Source organism: Natator depressus, chromosome 8, assembly GCF_965152275.1.
Source record: "Natator depressus isolate rNatDep1 chromosome 8, rNatDep2.hap1, whole genome shotgun sequence".
Taxonomy (NCBI): Eukaryota; Metazoa; Chordata; order Testudines; family Cheloniidae; genus Natator; species Natator depressus.
Window position 1 is genome coordinate 7,339,874 of NC_134241.1, and position 24,025 is coordinate 7,363,898.

At 50.5% G+C, this 24,025-nt stretch overlaps 1 protein-coding gene across 2 annotated transcripts in view; it reads left to right on the top strand.

Moving 5' to 3' along the window:
* Positions 1–764: 764 nt before the first annotated feature.
* Positions 765–24,025, top strand: part of FLT4 (fms related receptor tyrosine kinase 4) — a 97,048-nt gene continuing 73,787 nt past the window's right edge. For both annotated transcript variants that reach the window (XM_074960327.1, XM_074960328.1), the window contains exon 1: positions 765–1,036. In XM_074960327.1, coding sequence (XP_074816428.1) covers positions 979–1,036 — 58 coding nt within the window. In that variant the 5' untranslated portion in view covers positions 765–978. The remainder of the gene's footprint in view (positions 1,037–24,025) is intronic.

Sequence of the window (24,025 nt, forward strand, 5' to 3'; positions counted from 1 at the left end):
GCCCATGAAGGAATGGATACAAACATACTGAAAACAAATCAGTGGGTCCCTTCTGCTCCTTCCCTCCCCTCCTCCTATGACCTCTTTTCTATTCAGCCCATCGCCCCCACCCTGCCCTGCCCCTCTCCTGCCCTAGGACCCCCTCCCCTCCCTTCCCTTCTGCCCATTGCCCCCACCCTGCCCTGCCCTAGGACCTGCTCCCCTCCCTTCTGCCCATCGCCCCCACCCTGCCCCTCCCTTCTCCCTTCTGCCCATTGCCCCCACCCTGCCCTGCCCCTCCCCTGCCCTAGGACCCCCTCTCCTCCCTTCTGGCCATCGCCCCCACCCTGCCCCACCCCTCTGACCCCCTCTCCCTTCTGCCCATCGCCCCCACCCTGCCCTGCCCCTCTCCTAGGACCCCCTCCCCTTCCTTCTGGCCATCGCCCCCACCCTGCCCCTCCCCTCTGACCCCCTCTCCCTTCTGCCCATCGCCCCCACCCTGCCCTACCCTACCCTAGGACCCCCGCCCCTCCCTTCTGCCCATTGCCCCCACCCTGCCCTGCCCTAGGACCTGCTCCCCTCCCTTCTGCCCATCGCCCCCACCTGCCCCTCCCCTCTCCCTTCTGCCCATCGCCCCCACCCTCCCCTGCCCCTCCCCTGCCCTAAGACCCCCTCCCCTCCCTTCTGGCCATCGCCCCCCGCCCTCCCCTGCCGCGCACACGCCGCCCCGTGCTCGCAGAGCGCGGTGCAGTGGGAGTGCGCGGGGCTCGCTGGCAGGAGCAGAGGAAGGAAAAGGACTCGGGGCCCGATCCTCCCCTGCGCGCGGGGCCAGCCTCTCCTGTGCGCGGCGAGCCGGCGGCTGCACAGCTCAGCGCGGGGCTCTGCGCCTGAACCCGCAGCCAGCGCGGACCCGCCCGGGCCAGGGGAGAGGGGACCCTGCCCCCGGCTCGCCTCCAGCCCCGGCCTTTTCCCGACGCCCCCCGGCACGGAGCGCTGGAAATGAAGAGAGTTTGCACTTTGTCCCTCTGGCTCTGGATCGGGATCGTCTCGGAGGCAGGTGAGGCGCCAGGGCAGCCCCGCGGCGCGGGCGGGGCCCCGCTGGGACCCGGGGACTGGGGGGCCGGAGGCTGCCCTCGGCTCCGGGCTGGGCAGGGCAGAGGAGGGGGTGCCGGAGCCGGGACTCCCCCTGCCCAGCGCGCCCAGGCGCGGGACTTTGTCCCTGGGGCGCTGCTGCCGGCTCGGGGAGTCCAGCTCCGTTCGTAAATGGGCATGAGCCCTGTCCCCCGGCGTCTGCTACCCCCCCTCCCCATCACCCGCCCCCCCGGCGTCTGCTACCCCCCTCCCCATCACCCCCCCCCAGCGTCTGCTACCCCCCCTGCTCCCCATCACCCCCCCCGGCGTCTGCTACCCCCCCCGCTCCCCATCACCCCCCCCCGGCGTCTGCTACCCCCCCTGCTCCCCATCACCCCCCCGGCGTCTGCTACCCCCCCTGCTCCCCATCACCCCTCCCCGGCGTCTGCTACCCTCCCCGCTCCCCATCACCCCCCCCGCGTCTGCTACCCCCCTGCTCTCCAACCCCCCCCCCTTCGGCGTCTGCTACCCCCCCCCCGCTGCCCGTCACCCCCCCCCCGGCGTCTGCTACCCCCCCCGCTCCCCATCACCCCTCCCCGGCGTCTGCTACCACCCCGCTCCCCATCACCCCTCCCCGGCGTCTGCTACCCCCCCTGCTCCCCATCACCCCCCCGGCGTCTGCTACCCCCCCCGCTCCTCATCACCCCCCCCCGGCGTCTGCTACCCCCCCCGCTCCTCATCACCTCCCCCCCGCGTCTGCTACCCCCCTGCTCCCCACCCCCCCCCTCCGGCGATCTGCCCCCCCCCACGCCACGTTTTGCTTTTAGCTGGTCCACCTTTGATAGATGATACAAACCCAGTCAAAGAGGGACTGAGTCTGTCCCTCGGCCTGCCCGCAGGGGGCGCTCCAATGTGAAGGCGCTGTAGCCAGCCATGCCTCAGCTGCGTGGGGCATCTCCCCCCAGCCTGGAGCACTAGTAGCTGGAGGAACAAGCTTGCACTGGCCCCCAGGCTGATGGACTGGGTGGGACCAGCTAGGCCTTTCCCATGGCTGACCCCTGGGGTCCTGTGCTGGCCCCTGGTGGGATGCGGGTCTCTCACTTCACTGGTCTTTTAAAATGTTTTGCCCCATTCTCCCCCCCCCCCCCCCCGTGGCGAGCACTATGGGTCAGTGGCTAATCTGTACCTGTGTCCGTGATCGGCATGGGAACATGGCATGCTGTATCATGGGGGACAGCCCCTGTCCCATTTGCAAAGGAGTCTTCTGTCCACCTCCAGCTCTGGGGCCAGGGAATTGGGAGGGAGGAGCACTTTGATGGCTTGTTTATTTACTTTTCCTAACGTCATTCATTAATTAGTTAATGTCTGCGCTGTGCTCTGCAGAGGAAAAGTGCTCTGTAAGCGCATTATGAGACCCCTTCTGGTGCGGCCTCCCCAGGGGGCCAGAGCTTGCCTCCCACAGACTCAGCACGAATTTGCTAGGCCCCCAGGGCGGTGGGCTGTGAATCACTTCTCTCGCCAACAGCACTCTGGGGGGGCAACGGGGTGGTTTGGGCAGAGCGTTAGAATCATAGAATATCAGGGTTGGAAGAGATCTCAGGACGTCATCTAGTCCAACCCCCTGCTCACAGCAGGACTGAATCCCCAACTAAATCATCCCAGCCAGGGCTTTGTCAAGCCTGACCTTAAAAACCTCTAAGGAAGGAGATTCCACCACCTCCCTAGGTAACCCATTCCGGTGCTTTACCACCCTCCTAGTGAAAAAGTTTTTCCTAATATGCAACCTAAACCTCCCCCACTGCAGCTTGAGACCATTACTCCTTGTTCTGTCATCAGCTACCACTGAGAACAGTCTAGATCCATCCTCTTTGGAACCCCCTTTCAGGTAGTTGAAAGCAGCTATCAAATCCCTCCTCATTCTTCTCTTCTGCAGACTAAATAATCCCAGTTCTCTCAGCCTCTCCTCATAAATCATGTGCTCCAGCCTCCCATCCCATGGCCAGAATATGAGGTCAGGTTGATACACAACCTACACAGAGACCCAGGGCTGCACAGCCCCCTCAAGAAGCAGAGCCCCTCAAGAAGCAGAGGCCCTCACAGTCCCTTGGGTTGCTTGTCCCTGAGGATGCTCCTGGGCAGTGTGACTGGTCCTATGGGTGCATCTAGGAACGAAGGCCACTGAGCTCACAGAATGGAGTAGGTGCTGGAGTGATGGTGGTGGGCTCGGTGGGTGCATCCAGCAGCGAAATGCTCTGGGCCACCGTAGCCATATCGGAGCGCTGGGAGAAGTCCACTCGATTGTTGGGTGTATCTAGAAACAAAACATGCCAGGCCTCTGCTGCCAGGATGGAGTGATGCTGGGCCAGCTCTTCAGGGACTGAGCAGCTATCAGGAGGCCAGACAGAGCAGGCTCTGGGCCGGTGGTGTCAGGATGGAGTGAGCACTGGGGTAGGGCAGCTGGGATGGAGCAGGCTCTGGACTGGCACTGCCACAATGGAGCAGGTGCTAGGCCAGTGCTTTTACTGCACAGATTGCAACAGCTCAAATGTGCAGGGTAACATCAGAGCGAGACCACAAGGCACATAACAGTGCAGGAAGCTTCAAAGGAGAGAGGATCAATTTCTGGATCATAATTAACCTTTTTTATAACCTCAGCTTCATGACTCCTCATTGCCGCGTTCGTGCTCAGGGCAGGCTTGCGCTCTGAAATGAGGGGCAGGAAAGAAGTCGAGAAGGGAAGGTGCCGCACCAATGCAGGGAGCACCCTGCGCTGGGATGTGCTGCCAGGAAAGGTTGTACTGGGCCTAATGTTGCTGGGTTAGAGCACATCAGGGCGAACACATTGGCCTGTTGCTGCTGGACTGGAGCTTCCCAGCTGCCATATGTCAGCACATGTTTGTGGCACTGCTGGAGCTCCAGCCAAGCTCTTTTGGTGGCATTTTGTAAAGCTTCTTACAGCTGTTCCCTAAATTCTTTCCTCTTGTCCTAGTGCTGAAGGCTTTGGTAAGATGAGTGTCTGGCCCAATGAAGACTGATGTGATGTGTGGGTTTAATTAACTGTTTGTACAGCATTTTGGACCTAACAGGTGCTATATAAGGGCTAAATATTATTGCTAAGAAGCAGAGAAACCTGCATGTGAAACATGGGACTCTACCAAGGAACATGTGGCTTATTTTTCAGTTCTACCTATTACCAAAGGTATCCTGGAGTGGAGCACAACAATGTGAAGTGTCCCCAAACTCCTCACCACATTAGCCCCTATTAGACAAATATAATTATCTTCCTAATTGTGGGCAAGTGCAGAGGCTTATCCTCCGAGAAACTGGAGTGTACAGCTCACTTTGGACGTATGCAAGAGCTATTCTGTTCTATACTGGTTGATATCCCACACTCACGACCAATTATCTGATTGACTGATATGATTTGGTAAATGCAGTAGGTATCTGGGGTGGGAGTATATGACTATCCGAGTTCATGGATTAGGATTTCTAGACCCTCCTTTCTCACCGCAACATTCTCTTGGATCAGAAGCCAGGTTGGGTGTTTTAAGGTGGTAAATCCAACACTGACAGATCTAAACTGCCACAAAAGAGAGCATCAGGGTCAGTGCAGCATATTTCCCTTTGGCAATGGATATTGCATGGCTGGAATTGCATAGGACTGTCACCCCACCAGTGTAATAAGCTCCATGAGAGTGGAATGTCTGAAAGCTTAACCATCCTATCGACTGCTGCGGGGAAGGTCTACCTGACCAGCCACGTGAGTCGTAGGACGGGAGTTCCTGGACAGGACAGTCTGGCCAGCTCATTGAATTTTGGGGATTATCTTCTTACCGTTAGGATGTAAGCATCCCACCATCCCACTGATGGCCAGGATACATGTGCAGGAACAGAGTTATTCACTTTGACCAAAGTCCCTGACCCAGATTCCAAGAGCATTCAGTCATCCCTCTGTTTGTATGCAATGGCAATACAGATCCAGCCCTGGCATGAGAGTGGTGAAGAGATGGTTGTACCACTAACATCTTGTGGGTGAAGCAGCTAAATCCAGACTTATTTATGGTTAGTGATAATACCAGCCAATTCTGTAACGTCCTTCATGCAAAGATCCAAGAACGTGCAACCTAAGGTGAAATCTTTAGACATGGATTTATTAACTCTACCGTAATTAACTATGTGGTGAGTGCCAGCAGTGTGCTCAAGATGAAGGAAGGCGTGCATAAGGGAGGCAGGGAGGAAGGCTACAAAGGGAGCACTGAGGAGACCAGGCTAGGTGGAGCAGGAAAGTATGAGAGCAGTAGTAGAGGACATAGGGGGTAGAGCTGTGCCTTGAGCCTTGAAAATTATACAGAGATCACAAAAAGAAAAGGAGGACTTGTGGCACCTTAGAGACTAACCCATTTATTTGAGCATGAGCTTTCGTGAGCTACAGCTCACTTCATCGGATGCATACTGTGAAGTGAGCTGTAGCTCACGAAAGCTCATGCTCAAATAAATTCGTTAGTCTCTAAGGTGCCACAAGTACTCCTTTTTTTTTGCGAATACAGACTAACACGGCTGTTACTCTGAAACAGAGATCACATCACCTCTCATGGCAGTGCACCCCCTGTGGAGGGGAAGGGGGCAGCCTTTATACAGTACGCTCCAACACTACATAGTTCATTTCAAAAGGGAAGAGCATGTCTGAGCAAATGGCATTGCCTAGTTGGGATGTGGCCAGAATACCAGAGCAAACACCCCCCACTCCTGCAAAAACTGCCACGAGATTTTTAACGCGTGTGGACCTTGATTTGTGCATCTCCTCTGAAGGCCACACCACCTGCAGCAGGGTGCCCCCTACCAGTGTGGGACAATACCAGCTCATAGGGAAGAGCTACCTAGGGGGTTGCCAGAACTGCTTAGGTTTTTCTTAGAGGTCTCCCATCCACGTGCTGACCAAGCTCGGCTCCGCTTAGGGCATGAGATCACAGCGCAGGGGGTTAGAATATCTCCCTGTTAGCTTTACATTTTCCACTTCTGCCCTCCTTGGCATGGGAAGACACCAGTGTCCCTGGTTAACAGAAGTGACAGGGGAGAAAGCTTGTGGTTTTACAGCTCCCTGCAGGAATTTCTTGCAGAAGAAAAGGGAGAATTGCCTTCCATGGGAACCACAACAAGACATGACCTCCTCATGAAGCTGACTGTTACACTGCAGCTAAGAGCCCAGTGCAGAAGGAACTTTACAGAGAGGATGGCGCGGGCTGCGGACGGGCATCAAGAAGGGGAAGCTTCCAAATGGGTGTTTTACGACAGTGCTTCTCAACAGGGATGTGGGGCCCCCTGGGGGTCCGTGAGCAGGTTTCAGGGGATCTGCCAAGCAAGGCCGGTTTTACCTGCCATCCCTCTTTCAGTTGTTTAAGAGTTTGGGGTCTTTTCTATGACCGGAGACAGCACCCATTGCTGGGGGACTCTACAGTCTCAGCCTCGTGACAGGAACCCTACGGCACGTCCCCACTACTGGAGGAATCCTACGTTAAATCCAATAGGGATTTATAAGGGAAACCCAATAAGAACCCGTGGCTGAGGGAATCCTACGGTAACAGCCCAGGGATGAGGGGGGACCCTACAGAGGGAGCCAGCTGATGGGGTACTCCTACAGCATGAGAAACCTGACCGTAACAACCCAACCATAAGGGAGTAGCATAGTTTGAGTTCGCTTACTGGGGTGACCCTACATGGAGTGTCCCCTATGATCACCAATGGGAGTCTGTGGGCGGGGAGAACCTGACAGCCCGAGCCAGTCGATGTGAGGTTGCACTTATATCTCGATGCTACCGAAGAGGAGATTTCCGCACCTCATTTCATTTCGTCTCCGACTTTTTTGGGTGAGATTTTCCAAAGCTGCCTAGGAGACCTAGCTGCCCAACGCCCAGCTCCTAGGCCTCTTTCGAAAATCTCCGCCTATGTCACCAGAGGGGTGGGAGGATCCAGTCCAAAGACTGGTTGTGGTGGGAGCAGCGCACAGGCCACGCAGAAGGCACTGACTGCAGCAGTTCCTTCAGACAAACACCCAGGGACGGTAGCATTTGTCATAGTGTTCAGCGGAAGACAACTGTACACGTGGTGTTTGCAGGCTTCACGGCACTGTCTGCTCTTTGGGACGAGAGCCTAAGTTTTCCCTGGGCTCTTATCAGGAATCATAATATCTCCTTTATGAGCAAAGAAATACAGCTGCAGCTGCACTGGCATCTAGCGACTGGTTAAATTAATCCCAAGGTTTTATTGCCTTTGGCTATCCCAGACCTTTGTTGCTTATTTCAAGTTGTTAATGTGAAGGGTTAGATTAGTCCCAGGGGTCTGTTTCCTCTGTGATCAGAATTGTTATGATGTTTTCAGCGTAAAGTGTTGTTGCCCATTTGCAGCGTCTCATTGTTAAAGCAACATAGCAAGCCTTCCTGGAAATGGGAATTGCGAGAGATCAAGGGGCGGGGAGGCAGGAACTCCTGAGTGCAGAGCCTGGCTCCGCCACGCATTTGCTCTGTGGCCTTGGGCAAGTCACTTAATACTCAGGGCTAAATTCAGAGGTGATGCATATGGTGATATAGAAGTCGGTGAAATCCTGGCCCTGCTGACGTCCATGGCAAAACTCCCATTGACTTCAGTGGGCCCATGATTTAATCCAGGGAGTCAAAACTGAAGAAGTCTACATGCTGAAGAACCTAAAGTAAATCATAGCAGCTGACTGTCCTTTCATGTACACCTTCTTACTCCCAGCTTAGTCGCTTTTCTTGCAGCACTCCTCTCCCCTGATCCCTGGGGGTGACTTACCCCAGCTCAGACTCCTAGGCTTAGCAGGCCCAGTTCAGAAGCGATATGTGAGATGGGGTGCAAGTCGCATATGGATAAATGGACGTGACTCTAAGGGAGTGTAGAATAAATCCAAGCTGGTGTAACATACAGAAAAGGCATGGATCAGACCAGACGCAGACACTTAAAATCACCTCTGATTCTGGCTCTCGCTCTGTTCCTCCTTCTGTGTTATGGTAACAATAATACTGTTCATCTTCATTCTCCTCTGCCTCTGCATTGAGAACTAATTGCCGATTTTGCGGTGAAAATGTGGTGTCTGATTGGTCAAAAGCCGTAACCACCCATGGTGATGTTCATGAGAAGGGCTAGACAGAAACCATGTCATAGACATGTCCGAACCTCCTGGGCTTTATGCTGGAGCGTTGGCAGAGCAGTAATTGCAGGGGGTGAATTTTGTCTTCCTATCGCAGCAACTCTCACGCTGGTCAGAACTCAGATCAGCTTCTGGAAAGACATAGTCTGGTCCCGATAGCTTCAAAATGGAGTAGACTCAACTAGTATCATGGGATTCATGTGCAATCTGAATGCAAACAAGAAGCGGCAAAGCTGCCTCTAAAAAGCTAAAGACATGCACAGGTGTAGAAGACACCATTCTGATTTCTAGCTGCGCAAATTTGCAACTTGTAGGTGCTGAAGGGTTAAATTTTTGCACGGTGTGGTTGCAGGCCGCTGAGTGAAGGTCAGCTGGTGTGCTAGAATCAAGCTGCATTGGTTTCCAGCTCCCATGGCGGTGCTAAACCGAGTGACGTAGTGCCTTGCACGCAAACGCGCCATCCCTCCCGGGGTTAAGCCAAGGAACGTGGCAGCAGGTCTGGGATGCCCGTTGCACGTGGAGTGGCCAGTGTGGCTAACCTCCCAAGGGTTAAGTGAAGATGAGTGGTCCTGATGCCAGGCTTGGTGTCCAGGTTCTCGCTGGTGGAGGTCAGCAGGGGTTCATGGGAAAGGAAAAGTTGGCAGCTGGGCCGGATGTCCTGCATTTCCCCTCTCCCTGCAGCCGCCTGAGCGATGTTCCTTATTTAGCCTTCCTGACGGACAGGAGGGACCTGGTGGCGGAAACTGTCACTGCCTGATAACAGCCCAGGGACCCCTTTATGATGGGCAGCACGCAGGGAACAGGCAGCTTTCATTCTACCCAGGGCAACTTGGGCTGCCCCCTTGCGCCATGTTTTCATTGGCTGTTTTATAAACGCCGCCTCTGGGTGTGACGGGGGGGGGCGCGGGGGATGGTATTTTCAGCCCCTCCCTTTGCACTCATGCTTGTTTGTGCCTAAACCACACCAGATTCTGTTTACAAGGCAATCAAGGGCGAGAAGTGATGACGTCTTTCTGTGGAGCACTGCTGCAGGCATCCAAGCTGGCGGATGGATAGGAGACTGCGGGGGCGGGCGGGGGGGAGATCCTGGAGTAAAGCCTCCTGGCTGGGATCCAGGGCTGGGCAGACCTTTCCAATTACTAATGGTGATGATGTGACAGCAAGGCCAGTGATAACAATGGTGTGGCATGGTAACACGGGGCGTGTCAGCTGGGTGTAGTGAGAGGGGTGGAAGGGCAGGTCTGTGCACCAGGGAGCTATGAAACAACACACACACCTGCATGTGTACTATCTATGCTTCCCTCACGCGGTGCACATATGAGCCCCCCACACCTAGACACAGATGTGCCTTATATACACAAAGATCAGCCAGTCAAGCAGAGAACCGTATCAAGGGGAACATCCACCATGTGCCTCATCTCTTCCCCATCCTCTCCTGGTGAAAGATGCATCTCACTGGCTCAGAGACTAATGAAATATTCATATTATATCCCCCTACAATGTATGTGCTCATGCAAATCATCCCATAAACATCAAAGTGCCCCAAAGTAGGGTGAAAACATTGTACCCATTGATTTTTATCCTGCATTTGGGGATACCATTAAGATCCTCTCGTACCAACGACATATTTATCCTTGTTTCATCGTAATTGATGTATTACAAAGAGATACAATGAGAAGAGAGGTTTTTTTGAAGGGCAAACACCAAGCAAGATAAATGGCCTAATAACATTGACAGGATTAATGCTCTCAGTTCCACTACATTTAAGTCAGTGGAAGACTCTGGATTCACATTGGTATAACTGCAGTCAGAATCTGGACCAGCAGGTGATGCAACAGGAAGCTGTGAAGTTATTTTCCTACTGGTTTTGGATGTTCTCCTCAGCCACTGATTGCTCAGGAGCCTTCCCATAGTCCACGTGGCTTTACCTTCTCGTAGGTTGGTCACACACATTCGTGGAGCTGGGCAAGGCTTGGGCACAGCCACTGCACTGGATGGCCTGTTCTGCATTGCACAGTGGGATGGCACAACAGTTTCCCCAGAGTGGTATAATTTAGACAACTTTGATTTCATATGCTATGCAGTGGAGGAGAAGCCAAGGGACTAGCACACTACGTGCAATAGTTGCAAACAATATATTCTGTGTGAGCTGGACAAATATTACAAGGAGACGAGATGAGTGAGGGAATATCTTTTATTGGAGCAACTTCTGTGCGTGAGAGAGACAAGCTTTTGAGCTACACGGAGCTCTTCCTCCGGTCTGGGAATGGTTCTAGGGGTGTCACAGCTAAATACAAGAGCAAACAGATAGTTTAGCATAAGTAATGCTAAGATCGAATGATCTGTTCAATCTTGTATTTAGCTGTGACACTCTCAGTACCTTTCCCAGACCTGAGGAAGAGCTCTGTGTGGCTCGAAAGCTTGTCTCTCTCACCAACAGAAGTTGATCCAATGAAGATATTACCTCACCCACCTCGTCTCTTGAATATCCTGGGATTGACACTGCTACAACACTGCATAAATCTATCTAGGGCAGACTTCCGCTCATGCTTAACTTCATGCACTGGGTGGCCCCACTGGTTTCAGTGGGGTTACTCCCATGTTATGTCTATGCTGCAATCAGGAGGTGCGACTGCAGTATGTGTAGACATATCTGAGCTAACTTTGATCTAGCTTTGATACTGCAATCACACCTCCCAGTTGCAGTGTAGAAATATCACCAGTGCATCTAGTTAAGCATGTACAAAAGTCTCTGAAGGATCAGGGCCTAGGCTACCACCATACTGCACTCAATGCCATGACCTTGGATTACCTAACCATTTTCTGTGCGCATATTCTTGGATTTTTAAATGAATTAACTTCAGCTAGGTTCAGGTGCTTTTTGTATTCACTTTCCATGAACATTTGTGCATTCAGGTGTCACTGACATGCAGGTTCAGGTAAAGTGAATTTCAAAGTCACATGCATACTCATCCAATGGGAACTAGAAACAATACCATGTGACTTGCCTTGCCAATTCCACCTAAACATATCTGAAATGTCGGTGCTCAAGAATCGAATGCTCCTGGAGAACTGTGATCATTCCATAGAACAATGTTTTGAAACCATCAGATACATTCAAATAATAACACCCAGGAAACCACACATTTTGCAGATATTCTGAGAGCAGACAAATAAGCACAAAGCATTGAGTAAATTTCTCGTTTAAAATTATTCACGCACTGCTTATACTGTCACATCCTGTAGAGAGGCTGGCCTGTGCTGCTCATTATAACTATGCATAGTCGTGTTTCCACTGGGATGGTTTAATTCCTACCTATATACATTTATACACCTCATGTGAACAATCCACATGACCCAACCTTCCACATTCCAGCAGGGTAGTAGTGCCCATCTGGTGTGTTGCTATTTACACTGGTCCACACCCTTTTCCTTGCTGATGGTCAAAAGCTTCACTTCCACTGTGGCAGCTAGCAGCTGCAGGAAGGGATGGGCATCTCATCCAGCAGATGGTACAACGACAGAGAGCAACATAACCAAAATAACTGGTGGCCCAGGTCTCCAGAGACATGGACAGAAGAGAATAGGGCTGAACAGTGTCATGCAGAGTGAGCACTACATGAAGGAAGGAAGTCTTTATTATTTGACCAAATCCTGAAGTCCTTCATCTTTACTCAGGCTAAAGCTTTAATGATTTCAGCCTAAGTAAAGCTGGAGTAAGGACTTCAGGATTTACCCTTTGTTATTAGAATTATTTATTGAGAGCATAAAGCATCCACAAGCATATGGTGTCTTTCACAAGAAGCTCATGTCCTAAGTTAGCCAGAGAGTGCAGTTCAGATACGTACACCAGATGCTAGGCCTCCAAACAGTGTCACTATCACCTTTTTTTTTAAAGGTGATATGTGTTTATTTCATGGGTGGATTAACACTGATAATAGTGATATAATCAATCAATGACTTCGCTACTGGATGTCCTTCTGGAAGGCATGATGCTCTTCTCCTGTGGACCCTGCAGGGCGTATGATAGATGCATGGAGTCATGCCGTGAATCAGATGGCTTGTGAGAGGCATATCAAGAGGTTCATAAGTCCTAAAAGAGCCCTGAAGGTCTATAAAGTGTCCATTGGCCATAGAAAGTTTGTACAAGGCACATAGGCTCTACATGGGACAAATGAGGTCTGTCAAAGGCCTTACAGCCCCCAGGCAGCCTGTAGAAGGTATGTAGCTGTAGCTTGGGCACCAGAATCTGTAAAAGGTTCCCAGCATAAGAAATCTACATGGACACAATATGATCACCCAGTGTAGAAGGTGTGCATACGACACTTTGAAGCCCCCATAAGGAGGGTGTTGGTCTACTAGTGTAAGTAAGGGATTGGAAGTCAGGACTCCTGGGTTCTGTTCCTGGCTCTGCTACTAAGTCTGTGACCTTTGTTACTTAGTCTTTCTGTGACTCAGTTTCCCCATCTGTAACATATCGACTTCAGGATGTATTGACCTGAAAAGTAAATATTGATCAAAGTGAAGCTTAAGTTGATAGTTTCCTTGAAGGATAATAAATCTTGATATTCACTAAAACAAGAAGTCAATATATGAATTGTAATTGACATTCATTGTCGTTCAAAACAGCTAGACTGTAATTCCACGTAACTGAATAAACTGACAATCGGGGGTTTTTCCCCATTTGAAAATAAGATTATATAGGGGAAAGGAAGTCAGAAGCACAGAAAAATCTATTATTCACTTACTGGAAGGCGAGTTATATTCAACAGAGTCGATCAGGGTGCATCATTTGCATATGTGATCTGATTGGTCAACATTCCTTCACACCTTAGTATTCATTTCTCAGATTTTCCACTGAATGCATCCGATGAAGTGAGCTGTAGCTCACGAAAGCTCATGCTCAAATAAATTGGTTAGTCTCTAAGGTGCCACAAGTACTCCTTTTCATTTCTCAGGAGGTAAATAACAGAAACTTAACGATTCGTCTTGAGAGAATTCTCAGCCAGTCATGAGGCAGGATGTTTCTCTTGTGTGCACAGTAATACCTACCTCCCAGGAGTGCTGGGAGCTGCAGCTCATTAGTGTTTGTGAAAAGCTCCGAGATCCTTGGATGGAACGTGGTTATAGAAATGCAGTGGCATCAGATTCATATAAAAGATGTATGGGAAGAAGAGGCCCTGCCTACCCACAAACTTGCCCCAGCAAAAATGGATGTGTAGATAGATGTCTGATTTAGTTGTCTGTTAAGTACCAGGCACATACATGTTGCTGTATAATTAATAAGGAACTCAGAAAGGAGGCATGTAGAAGTCTCTTGTGGCCTTGGGAGTCAGTCAGAGGGCTCTTGGTGTGTAGAACACACGGGAAGGACCATGGGCATTATTCTAAGCAGGCTGTAGAAGTCAATTTTTGTATCTGCTTTCGTTAGAGCCAGTTTTCTGGCAGGAGTGAAAGCGGAAGAGAATGAGCAGGGTTCAGTTGCGGAGTTCAGAGCCTAAGATTTCTTTGCACGGGTAGCTCCTTGACAGTGCTGGGGAGGGGGCATGTGACCCATTTCATTCATGGAAAATGATCAGTCCGTTACCAATTCAGAAAACAGTCTGTCATGCCAGTCCTTTGTTTACACACGTGCGCACACCCACACAGCCTGAATAGCAATTTGATCACCCAGTCCTATGGACTGACAGGATCCACTCCAGGATCCACTGACCTCACAATTAGTCATGTTGGTCCCTCCATATTCAAGCACAAGCAAGAGCAGGTTTGAACAAAGCAGGAACAGTTCCTCATGGTATCATCCAAATCTCCACTGAGGGAAAGACAACTCTGTCAGCTCCATTCTCCCCTCCTCCCCCCAAAACATTTTAGAATCAGGCCCAGTGTGAGACTTGGCTTTCAATGAACATTGCAAAGTGATAGTGACTTGCAAATGGCTTGTTCCTGGCTTTGCACTTCAATGACACCAAGACAAGGTCTGTGCTCACAGAATTTGGCATTTTACAATATTCACAGCCCCTCCCTACCCCCAGCTGCTTAGACAAATAAAGTATAATGCTGACGGAAGGCATTTAATCCTCAGCTCTCCGGCCTCTGTAGCAATAACAAGAGCTGGGTGGCATTTCAAAGAATTTATCAGTGGGAGAGGACTGGGAAAGGGGAAGCATCAGAAACTATTTTTTATATGCGGGGGAAAGTACAAGCCTGCCTAAAGTGTAGATAAGAGCCACTGGCTGGGCCTGGGCTGCTGCTTAGTGATTATTGCTGTGAATGGAAGGCAGAAGATTCCATGCAGCCCTCACCTCTCAGTCACCCTCACCGAAAGAAAACACTTTTTGACACAGTAGTAGATAAAACACAATAATAAACATGGCCCTGTGTGAACTCTCGAGACCTGCGCAAGTGTAAAAAGATACGTCTGCAATCAGACCTACCAGATGGGAGCTGGAGCAGGCAATGTTCTTCTAGAACCAAGTCATTGAAAAGGGAGAGTCACAGTTCTTGCTTTCAGCCTCTCAATACCTCGTTAGGGAAATCACTCACCTGGCCACTGCTCACCATACCAACTTGCTTCTCCTCCCTTCAGAGTCCAAGCCACTTCTTCACTCGTGCCAGTACTGTGTCCCTGATGTTTACTGAGCCTTTCCATGGTACTGCAACCAAGGCTTTGCTGAGATCCTAGTGAAGGAGAGTTGCAGCATCTCCTGTTCTCAACCACCACCCTGATACCTTGAAAAAAATATTTTGAGGTGACTCTAGTGGAGGTGTGAGGTGATGGGTTGACAGCCCTGGGGTCAGAAATCCTCTTTTTATGCACAGACGAGGTACAGCACAGAATCCAATAGCACAAGCTTACTCCAGCCCCAAAATGCATCTCAACCGTGATCTGAAGGGAAGATCTCTATCATCTCCCCTACAGAGGGTCCTTCTCTGTCCACATGCATTCAGCCCTTGCCCCCGCTGCTGAGATCGCAAGGATGCTCTTTGGGACGGCGATGAGATAGATGCAAATTAAGACAGACAAATAAAACAGAGCTCAGTGCTGCATTCTAATACAAGGTCATTATAGGCAATCATGCCTCTCTGTGACCCCAAGAGAAAAGGAGTACTTGTGGCACCTTAGAGACGAACAAATTTATTTGAGCTGTAGCTCACGAAAGCTTATGCTCAAATAAATTTGTTCGTCTCTAAGGTGCCACAAGTCCTCCTTTTCTTTTTGCGGATACAGACTAACACAGCTGCTACTCTGAAATCTGTAACCCCAGACAACTCTCGCTCTGCTCTGATGGCTACCCACATCCCCCCAGACTCTGCACTCTCTTCTCTCCCCTACATTTAAGAATTCCTTCTGAGCTGGTTCCCTTTGTTCTGCACCCCCTTCCACATCTTTCATGCTTGTGATGCTCTGAGATGCACTCTGTGGTAGGTAGATCCACCAGGTGTGAAATTTGCCACTTGCGATGCCCCACAGAAAGGCAGCTGAACTATCTTCAAACTGACCTTCAAACGCTGAGTGGATGGAGCAGGGAATTCTGCAGGAGAGGAAGGGCTTGCAAGCATACAGGGATGGACAAAAGCAGGTGGAGAATTGTTTGTCCAAATCGGGTACTCTGCTGAAAAACGTAAGACATCCAGAAATTCTATTTGGATTTGGAGTCTAGGGGTGAAATCCTGGCGCCCTTGACATCAGTGCTTTTGCCATTAACTTCAGTGGGACCAGGATTTCACCTTAGATTTTTTTCTCCACTCTCAGTTGTCAAGGCAATCTGCTTCTGTTCTTAGAGGAGTAGTTTGTGATGTGGATACTTGTCCACTAGGAACTGAATTGCAACCAGACTTGTGATTGCAGTGAGGCCACCACTCAGCCATCAGATGGTAATGACTTTCGGATTAGAAACAGGGAGGTAGAGGTGTAACGAGCCATACCCCTTTATCTCTCTGCTAAGCCAGAAGGTCCCCCAGCCTTAATCACTTCTTTGCAAAAGAAAGCTCTTAGATTTATGGGGCATAATCTTCCCTGTGGGCATCCATGGTGCTGACTCGGCACTCCTCTGCACCAGCGGCGTCCTGCATGTGCACCCACAGCGGCCTTGCTCTTAGCAAATATGTTTTATAACAATCTGCATTGGCCAGGGCTGCTGGAGCCCGGCCTCGGGCCTGCGGCCCACCTGCGTGCACAGGCCGGTAACCGGATAGCCCTGCAGACGATCCTCCCACCTGCCCCAGGCTGCTGTGGCTCTTGATGAGCATGCATGAGGCAGGTGGTTCCTCTGCCTCGTCTCTCGCTGCTCCCCTGACCAGGGCTGATGGGGGGAGGGGGGTGGGCAGGGAGAAAGCACTGCCCCCCGCTGGGACTTCCTAGCCAACACCACCCCTGGGCCCTCCACTCACTGCCGCCAGTACCCCCACCACCACCCCAATACTCCCCACTCACTGCCCCCAGTACTCCCCACCACCACCCCAATACTCCCCACTCACTGCCCTCAGTGCCCCCTACCCAAGTGCCCCCCATCTCCCTTATCCACTGCCCCAACACCCACCTAACTGCCCCAGACACCCCCTCACCCACCTGCTTCTCAGGTACCCATCCACTGCCCTAGCACCCAGCCAGCTGCCCCTGGCACCCACCCACCACCCCAGCCTCCCCTCCCACTGCACTAGCACCTAGCCAGTGGCTCCAGACACTCACTCACCCACTGCCGCAGCAGCTATCCCGGCCCCCCCTCTACCAACCCACCACCCCAGTCTCTCCGTTCATGCCCCCCATTGCCCCAGACACCACCCCTCCATCCACCCACTGCCCTAGCACCTATCCAGCATCTCCAGACCCCCCACCACCCACTGATCTAATTGCCCCAGCCACCCCTCCATCCATCCTACTGCCCCAGCACTCACCCCAGGTACCCATCCACCTCCTCACCCAGCTGCCTCAGGGACCCACCTTGCTGCCCTTAGCACCCACCCCAGGAACCTCTCTACCTACTCACCCAGCAATTCTAGACACCCCTCTACTCAACCAGCTGCCTCAGACACCCCACTTGCACGTGCCATCCTCCCACCCAACTGCCCCGGCACCATTTTATCCATCTGGCTGTCCTAGCACCAACCCCAGGCACCCTGCCAACCACCCACCCAGCTTCCCTAAGCACCCTCTACTTGGAGATTGGGGTCCTGGTTGTGCGTATGGCGGGCTGTTCCCGCCACTTCCCGCTCCCACCTGTTCCCAATGTTCGGCAGGGGTTTGTGCCTTCTCTGCTCAGGGAGGGAAAGGGGAAATGAGTGAAATGTCACATATGGAGTGGCACAAAGCTTGGCCGTTCCGACTGGCTGTTTTAGACTTTTGATGATTCAGGGAAGTTTAATAGTGTTTCTGGGAAATCGTTTTGAGCAGGCAGTGTGTGCAGTTGTATGCTTGTGTCTATTTATTGTTTTGTCTTCAAAGACTGTGACATGGGTAAACCGAGCTTCGTCATATCCCCACGTATTTTTGCCTAGACGGCTATACTGCAATTATCCAAGGATACATAGGTAACCAGCTTGTTCTTATTGTGGTTTCCAAAGCATCTTAGCATGCTGTTTCTTTAGGCAATCTCTCAGCTATTAATTATGCTCCTTAAATGGAAGTTATTAGCATATGTAAACACTTCCTTTCTGTTGTTTGGTTGTGTGCTCCCTGGATCGAATTTCTTTGTAAGGGAACTAACCTTAAATATGAAAACAGCAATCAGCCAGTGTGAGTAAATAAAGTAATTTGGATATTTACAACATTCTGCAAACCTTTTGTAAGCTATTTAAAAAACATGTTTTCAGCTTGTTTGCCTTCAAATAGCTCCTCAGTATGATGATGCAGTTCACTGTGATAACTAACTCTTATCTTTTGAAAGGAATTAAATAAGTTTAATATCTGTGTGGAATTTATTGTTTGGATGTCAACAGAGATACCTGTACAGCTGTTAAACAGTAAACTCATCCTTATGTATAGCAGTGCTACTGCCCACTATCATTCAATCTATCGCTCTCAGAGCTGATCATAATATAATGGCTTAATAAAATCATGCATGGCTGGCTATCACAGCTGTATACCAAGAGGAAAAGAAATCCTGTGTGTGATTCTGCAACCTTCACTATTCTCCTTGAAGTCAAGGGGTCTACTCACAGGAGTAAATTAAAAGCTGCCAGTTTGGTCACAAATATGACTAATTGTCCTTACAACACAGGCCTGGCCTTACCATGAGGCAAACTGAGGCAGCCGCCTCAGGTGCCGGACTGTGGGGGGGCGCCACTAGGACCCAGAGTTTCAAAGTTTTGGCCAAGGCATGGGGGCGTCATTTGAGCTCCCTGCCTCAGGTGCCAAAATGTTGTGGGCCAGCCCTGTTACAACATCATCTGTGTATTAAAGGTTCTTATTAATAGGGAATAGAAAAGATAATTTACATCATTACAAGTAAACCAGGGCTCTTTTCCATACCTTATGTGGTATGAGTTCCCTGCCATTTACTCATTTAAAACTTGTTCCTCTGTGAGATCCAGAAGGGGCTATAGTCAATTGGATCTGCATTAGCACATTAGACCAGTGGTCCAGATTTGATCAATGCTGGATGCTCTGGAAGATGGCAAGAAGCCACTTGTGCAATGTTTTCCATGGGGGTTGGAATTCCTTTTTGATTCCTATAGTGCTGCATATCAGATTGGATAAATCCTTGGAGGATAGATCAATCAATGGCTATTAGCTAAGAGGGCTAATCCTTTGGCTGCCAGATGCCGGGACTGGACAACAGGAGATGGCTTATCGATAATTGCCCTGTTCTGTTCATTCCCCCTGAACTATCTGGAATTGGCCACCGTTGGAAGACAGGATACTGGGTTAGAAGGACCATTGGTCTTCCCCAGTGTGGCCATTCTTATGTTTCATACTCCTGGGATCTATCACTTGGTCCTGCTAATGGTACTTCTAATTCAAACACAGGAGTCTCCATAGCTCAAGTGAGTGATTAAAGGTGTTCCTGCTGCCGCTTCCATTTGTACATGAACCCTAGCCTATTGTCCCCCGAGGTTTTCATTTACCTGATGCCACCCACAACATTGATCGCTTTTTGCAGATTACACTTGTGTGACTAATATTCCTGGCTCGGCTCACTCCACACCCGCTTTTGAGTGGACAGAACAAGTCTTGCAGGGGGGTGTGGATGTGTATATCAGCACCTTGCCTAAGAATGTCTATGAATGTCTGATCTGACATGCATCTGCACACAATTCTCTATAGTTTTATTTGCACAGATTCTACCTCGTGTTTTGAAAAACCTGCCCTTGAGATCCAAGTAAGTTAAAGCCTCCTATCACTGTCAGCTTGTTCTTTGGAAAACTCTCCTTGCTATCGTCACCACCTCCCATAGCTCCTTCACATCAGGTGGTCTCTGTAATAAACCCCTTTACTCTGCCCTATTTTACCTTTCTTTGTGAGCTGCAAGGATTCTTCCTTCCTCATTTGATTCCCCCACCTCCCCGGTCTCCTATCTCATCTCCTTTCAAACTGTCCTCTCCAACGAAAGTTCTCCCATTCTATCTAATCTACTTATATGACCACTATTGCCAATGTATCTGAGCGTCTCACAATCTTTTAGTGTATTTATCCTCCCACATCCCTGTGAAGTAGGACATTGCTGTTATCCCCATTGGGCATACTGTGGCATAGAGACTAAATGACTTGTCCAGGGTTACCCGGACACAGCAGGGAATTGAACCAGGGTTTTCCCAGTCCAAGGCTATCACCCTAATTGCTGGACCATCCTCCCCCCTGTTATCCCAGGCTTTCTGATCCCTTCTAAATGCTCCAGCACCCATCCCAGGTACCCACCCACTTCTTTACCGCTGCTGCTGCGTATCTTTGGCTGCATTCACCCCGGTGAAGTCACTGAGAGTTGTATCTCTGTAGCTAAGGACAGAATTTGGCCCAGCCTGACCTCCTCGATTTACCCCTCGGTCCTGAAATATCCTATTCCTACCAGGCTGGATTACCTCTGGTTTTCTCTATAAATAGAATGCTAGTGAAAAGCACAGATCTGGCCAGTCTTCTGGTTAGTCACAGAATAGAGTCCCCATGGGCGAGGGCCATGCAGGCTTCCCCCAAGCCACCCCACCAGCATGCACACAGCTCACAGAACCATTTGCCTTCAACCTTGACCGGGAGGGATCACCACTACAACTCGAGCAGAATTCAACCTTCCTGGCCCATTCAAATCTTGGTCTCTGCTGAGAAGGCCAAGTAGTGTGATGGTGTCTTTTTGTGACACAGACACTTGTCTGCTAGGCACTGGACTTAGACTAATTCACGCAGGCCATCAGTCAGCTATCTGATCTATTGCTCATGCCCAATATAGGCTGGATCACTATGTCTAGTGAGCTGCAAGCAAAATGTGCTATTTTCCATTACCAATCCACTGAGCCATCTGGGCCCCATGCTTTTTATAATTAGTCAGAACTTACTGACGTGTAAAATGGTATGATTGCCAGGCTGTGAGAGAGAGAAATGACAAGGGACAGGGAGGAAAACTGACGGGCCCTAAGATGCGGACAGGTAATATTTAGTTGATTTGCAAGGCTCTAACCATGCGACCAATGGAAGCTGCATCCGTGAGGCTGGCAGAGTACGTTAATTGGGAGAAAACCTCTGCTCCGTGCTACTAAGAAGTCCTTGAGCCTGACTCTGATTTTGATGGCTACAGCACAGCTCTGGAAGTCACTGCAGACACCTTGAAGCCTGTCAGGTTTTGAAGAGCTCCTTTCTCGTCCTTGAAGATTGAATCTGGTGATCAAAGCAGGTCCAACTTGACTTGTGTCTGAAGATGCTTGTTCTTCCCCCCGGCCTCCCTTGTCTCCCTGGCCTGCGTCCCACTGAAAACCCGAGCTTTGCTCTGGCAGAGGAAGCAGTCCTGGGCATTTCAGTTTCTATGAGGAAATAAAACACACAGATGGCTGGAGCATCTTCTAGCTCAAAGACAGGGAAAAGATTCACCCGCTAGGAATGGGCAGCCAACAATCCCAAAGCATTTCAGAGAATCAAGGACCAAACAAAGAGGCTCTGGCCAGCCCCTTGCCAATAAGAGAAGGGTGGGACAACAGCTATTGGCTGGCTGGCCTGAAGGGAAACACTCTCTCAGATGTGCAGAGAGCATCCCTCCCCAACGAAGAGTGGCAAACATCCAGCTCCCCTGGGGGCCGGAGCGGCTGCTGACAGCACAGATCTGAGAGGAGGTCTGCAGGGTGGCCCCGGCTGACCCACTGCTCCAGGCCGGACATGTGGCTACCTGACAGAGACTAACTTTGGCTCAGAACATCTCCTCTCTGGGAGGATGGAACAGAGAGCGAGTGGGGAAAGGGAGGGGGGGTTGAGGGAGGGGAGAGGAAAGGCTGGGGGAGACAGAAATGCAAACATGGCCTGACAGCCATAGTGTGGGGGTGGGGGAGGAAAAAGCAGGGTAGACCTGGCAGGAGAGTGCAGGAAATCAGGCTGGAGCAAGCCAGGGGATTGGTGAGATAGAGCTTCCTGCAGAGAGAGAGGGAGAGAGACAGACAGATAAACACTCAGACAGTCAGTGACCAGAGGAACTGATGCTGTTCCCTGAGCAAAGTAAGGATGCTGGAAGTCCTGGAGTTGACTGAACTTTGGCAGCTTTCCCCTCCCTGCTCCTGTGAAGGCAAGTCCAAACTCTCAAATATCTGGCAGCCTGCTAAGGGCACTATATGATCACGGGCAAGGTCCTATAGGCCCTAATGCCTGGTGGTTTCCTGACACACACATACCCTCAGATAGACAGGACTCTTTAATAGGGCTGGTGCTAATAATGCAATGTTATCCCCTAGCAGTTTCTTTCTGGGGACCCAGAAGCACCTACCCCACCCCCCTCTGTGAGATGGGTAAATACTATTCCCGTTCTCGCGTGAGGCACAGAGAGGTCTTAGGTCTAAGAGCAAGTCCACAGGTCTTGCTGCATCCCTTCCTCCAAAGAGTTGAGTCACAATGTAGTGTTATAGCTGGTCAGGAAACCAGATCCATTTACATTCCTTCTCAAAAGCCCCAAAGATCTCAACCTTGCCCCTCAACATGGCCCAGATCACATACTCAGGATGCCCCTTCAGGCGCCTCTCTTGCATTTTGTGCCTTCCCAAGGAGTTCTGGACATCCCCAACCAACCTACTGGGAGCCTCTTCGGTTGGGTTCAGTTGCTGGCTCTGCCACAGCCCGACTTCCTATGCAACCCGCGACAACTCTCTAAGGGCCACGTTTTCAAAAGGGGCCACCCTCTCGAGTGCCTCTGGTTTTGAGGTCTTAAGATGGGCAGCCAAAAACGGAGGCACCCAAAATTAGTGGAAAGTTTTAGTATGACTCTCTCTGCGCGTCATTTCACAACCTGTGCAATGGGGCTGATAAAACTTCCCTACCACACTACGGGGTTGCAAGAATTGATTCATTAATATTTGTGAGGAGCTCAGATAATACATTGATGGGGGGATCTATCTACCTACGTAGGAAGGCAAAGCAGCCTTTTGGACTGTGTTCTCTGTAATGGATTGCCTGCTCCTCCCCTATAGGCCTATACGTGGCCCCTCATGATATACCTCTCCCTGCATGGTTCCAGGAGCTCTTCTGTTGTAGCACTAGTGCCAGATATTTAAAGGTATTCAGGCACCTAGCTACCATTGAAAGCAATGGGATTATGCACTTAAATACCTTGTAAAATCTAAGCCTAGGAGTTTAGGGGGCCAGGTTCTTTTAGGCCACTCTTCCCCTCCAGCTGGACTGGGATTGTTTCCTGTCTCTTATTTCAAAGGACAAGCCCCAATTTTAACAGGAGCTTTTTGCAAGGTTAAAATGGCCCCAAAAGATCTTCTGGGCAGAGGGCTGCTCCTGCCTCCATGATTCCACATGGCCTGGTCTTGCTGGTCCATTCCTTTTGCTCCCACTGGCCTGCACTCAGGCAGATGCTCTGCTGCTGGATGCTTGCAGCCCCATCAAGATTCCCCCCATGCTCCTGTCTCTTCTCAGGGTCTTCTTCTGGCATAAACCAGCTTCCCCACTGGCACTGTTGCATTAATAACAATACCCAGGTCTTACATTGCACTTTTCATCAGCAGATCTCAAAGCACTTTACAAAGAAGGTCAGTATCATTATTCCCATTTTGCTATGGGGAAACTGAGGCACAGAGAGGTGACATGACATGCCCCAGTCACCTCACATCCCAGCTGCCAATAGAGTTTTGGCCTCCTGAGTCCTAGTTGAGTACTCTATCCGTTAGACCGCACATCTTTCTCCACAGCTTCTGACTGCCCATTATCGGGGTAGGTCCCTCCCTGCAGGGACATGCTGCATGATGGATTTCTAGGACAGCCCCTCAGAGAAGTCAAGAACCATCCCTCCATCTCCTCGATCCTCGCGTTGGTCTCTCTACTGGTGCAGAGATGACTTATGGCCTCTCTGCCATTATTTCCTAGTCAGTAGAGATAACACCTATCTCACACAGACGTTCTGCAGTTTAATTAATTCACTAATGTGTATATATGCAGTGATTTGAGATTCCTGGATGAAAGGCACGATAAAGCAGCTAGATATAGTATTGTAAGCATCATTTATTATAAGCAAGCCCCAGGGGTGAGGATAGGAGGATGCTGACCTATGAGCTAAATGAACTCTGGGTAGGACAGGGCATGTCACCCTGTAATTAACACCACATGGAGTGTGACAGAGAGAGAACATTAAGTAACTCGTAATTTATTTAGGAATGGGATTATGTGATTAATTCTCTAATGGGGATAAC